The sequence below is a fragment of the Silurus aristotelis genome, assembly GCF_946808225.1.
Source record: "Silurus aristotelis genome assembly, chromosome: 6".
Lineage (NCBI taxonomy): Eukaryota > Metazoa > Chordata > Actinopteri > Siluriformes > Siluridae > Silurus > Silurus aristotelis.
Genome location: NC_139579.1, coordinates 2,595,685 through 2,598,304, shown reverse-complemented (window position 1 = coordinate 2,598,304; position 2,620 = coordinate 2,595,685). Strand labels below are relative to the sequence as shown.

The following is a 2,620-nucleotide window of genomic DNA, read 5'->3' as shown; positions in this document are numbered from 1 at the left end:
TGTAAGGGTGATGCTGATGTAGAAAGAATACAATTCTACAGCACCTAATTCTTTCATCATAATTGATTAACATCTCTGGACGAGAACGCAGCGCTCCTTTGCATTTAAAAAAGACTGTAATTCGGTAATTAGCTCCTCGGAGAACGCGCGAGGATCTATTTCTCCGGCGCGGAGAAGAAAGTTCAGCAACGCTTCTTCGACTCGAATGAAAGTTTGAAGTTCTTCTCAATTAGGGAAAGTGCGCCTTTGATGGTTTGAGATGTGGCCCGTGGAGAGGAGCGTAAAAGCCAGAGCTGGGTCTGATGAGGATCACGACGCGTTAAAGCCATTGGCAGCAAGGTTGGCACCTTTAGACAGACTTAAAAGAGAATATTAACAGGACGTCTCTTTGAAACGAGCGTTTTATTTTTTCTTTCCTGGAGGAAACGAAGATCCAGACGGCTTCACATTTTAATCCTACTTTATATTAGGAACGTCTAATAATTACGAGGAGATCGTAGGGGATGTGTTAGTGTTGCAGCTGAATTACAGCAGGAAAGCTCGTGGAGGTCTCTGTCTTCATTAGGACGTCAGGAGGTCTCTGTGACGTGGTTTTCCATAATAGATTTGCTTTCTGAATTTGGAAAGGTCTATAAAATGTAATCTTTTAATAGATCTGATATAAATAGACTTGACATGATCAGTAACTCTGTAGCTAGTAGGTAATAAATGTCAAATTCTAGTTATATAGTATAGTAAATCTTGAGCTTGTTAAATATATGTTCTGTTTTGGGGGAAACACTGAATGCTGTTGTGTCTGATTTCTGTCCAACAGCCAATAATATACTTTCAAATAAATTCACTATATGGACAAACGTATTGTAACACCTGAATTTTCCAGGCATATGTGGTTCTTACCAAAACTGTTACCACACAGTTCGAGGCACACAAATGTACAGGACGTCTAAGGATGCAGTAGACTGAAATTTTCTCTTTACTTCCCTTCACACAAACACGGAACCTGTTCCAGCATGACAATGCCCCTGTGCACAAAGCCAGCACCATGAAGATACGCTTTATATGGGATGGAGTGAAAGATCTCATTCTATAGAGCTCTCACTTCAACCCTTTTGAACACCTTTCTAGCTGAATGAGCGAAATCTGTCCACAAGCACATCCCAACATCTAGAGGAACATCTTCCCCAGAAGAGTGACGGTTATTCTAACAGCAAAACAGCAATCTTCTGGTCAGTTGTCCACAAACTTTTGTCCATAGAGTGTTGGTGTTAGTATCAGTGCACACAAAAGTCACTGCTGTGATCACGATCATGATTTGCTCATGAATTGTTTAAGTGAGTAAAGGGATTATTGAGTAAATAAGTAAAGATCCATATTTGAGTAAAGAGACAAGGCTCATGTTTATTTTTTTTTAAACCAGAACTAACCAATGATTACAATTACTTTTTTTTATGGAAAAAAAATGTTGTTATTCTTTTATCTATTTTATTTCATTTAGGATTTGTAGCTACACTATTGCCAAAGCTGCTGCTCTAGAAAAATTACACTTCATGAGAAATCACAAGCCAAAACTTATCATGCAATTTACATAAAATTGCCATGTGCCCTAAAGCAATAGGTTCATAAAGTCCAGGTTTTCGGGGAGTTTTTTGTTTGTATGCAGAAATATAGGAGAAGTAGAACACAAATAAAAAAAACGGTTACAATTTGAAGAGTTACAGTGAACTTTCTCTCTACATCAGCATCAAATAAATGCTTGTAACACTAACACACATTTTATATACTGTATGTGCAATCAATTCACAAGCAGCTTCCTTCAGGAAAACACACCACAGCCTCTTAAAAAGTGGGAAGTGCTAGCTAGGATATTGGACTTCTGATTGTAAGGGCCTTCCAACCCCGGGGCCCCTGAGCAAGGCCCTTAACTGCAAAAAGAAGTAAATGTGAAAAAAAAATTCCTGAGATTACCCTCTTCAGGAAGGAAAGTAGTGAGGAAGGAGAAGGAAGGCATTTTTCGCCGTTATCACTCTGACTGCCCCCCCTCTTTTTTCATCTTTGATGTTGCAGGCTAGCCTCTGCCGAGGAGCGTACAGTCGCTTCACGCCCTACTAAAGCCGAGACAAACGCACCGGCCACAATAAATTAAAGCGAGCAAACCCCTTCTTGTCTGACAGGCGAAACGACCAGCTCCCGACGGCCTCGTCACACCACAACACTAACGCACTGTTACGCCTGCTTGTGTGTGTGTGTGTGTGTGTGTGTGTGTGTGTGTGTGTGTGTGTGTGGGTGTGTGTGTCTGGTTTAATATGATGTCACTGGTTATATTGGTATACATCTAAATCAAACACAGTCCTTACACACCTGTTATTTCTATGACGACTTGCTCATTGGCTGTATATTTGATCTATAACACCATATTTAGAACTTCTGTTGTTTTTGTTTTCTAAAAAGTTTTTCTTGTAAACATTTTTTAGTCCAAATTTATTTGTAATACATGCATATATATATATATATATATATATATATATATATATATATATATATATATATATATATATATATATATATATATATATATATATGGGAAAGAGAGAAAGAGAGAAACTATCATTAGAGAGTCCAA

The 2,620-nt window shown here is 38.4% G+C and overlaps 1 protein-coding gene across 1 annotated transcript in view; it reads left to right on the top strand.

The window, feature by feature from the left end:
* The window catches only part of rbfox3b (RNA binding fox-1 homolog 3b), a 172,168-nt gene extending 169,758 nt beyond the window's left edge, over positions 1 to 2,410 (top strand). Inside the window, 1 exon segment of the mRNA XM_083545423.1 lies at positions 2,065 to 2,410. Within this exon segment, the coding sequence (XP_083401549.1) occupies positions 2,065 to 2,109 (45 nt within the window). The 3' untranslated portion in view covers positions 2,110 to 2,410.
* Positions 2,411 to 2,620: the final 210 nt, after the last annotated feature.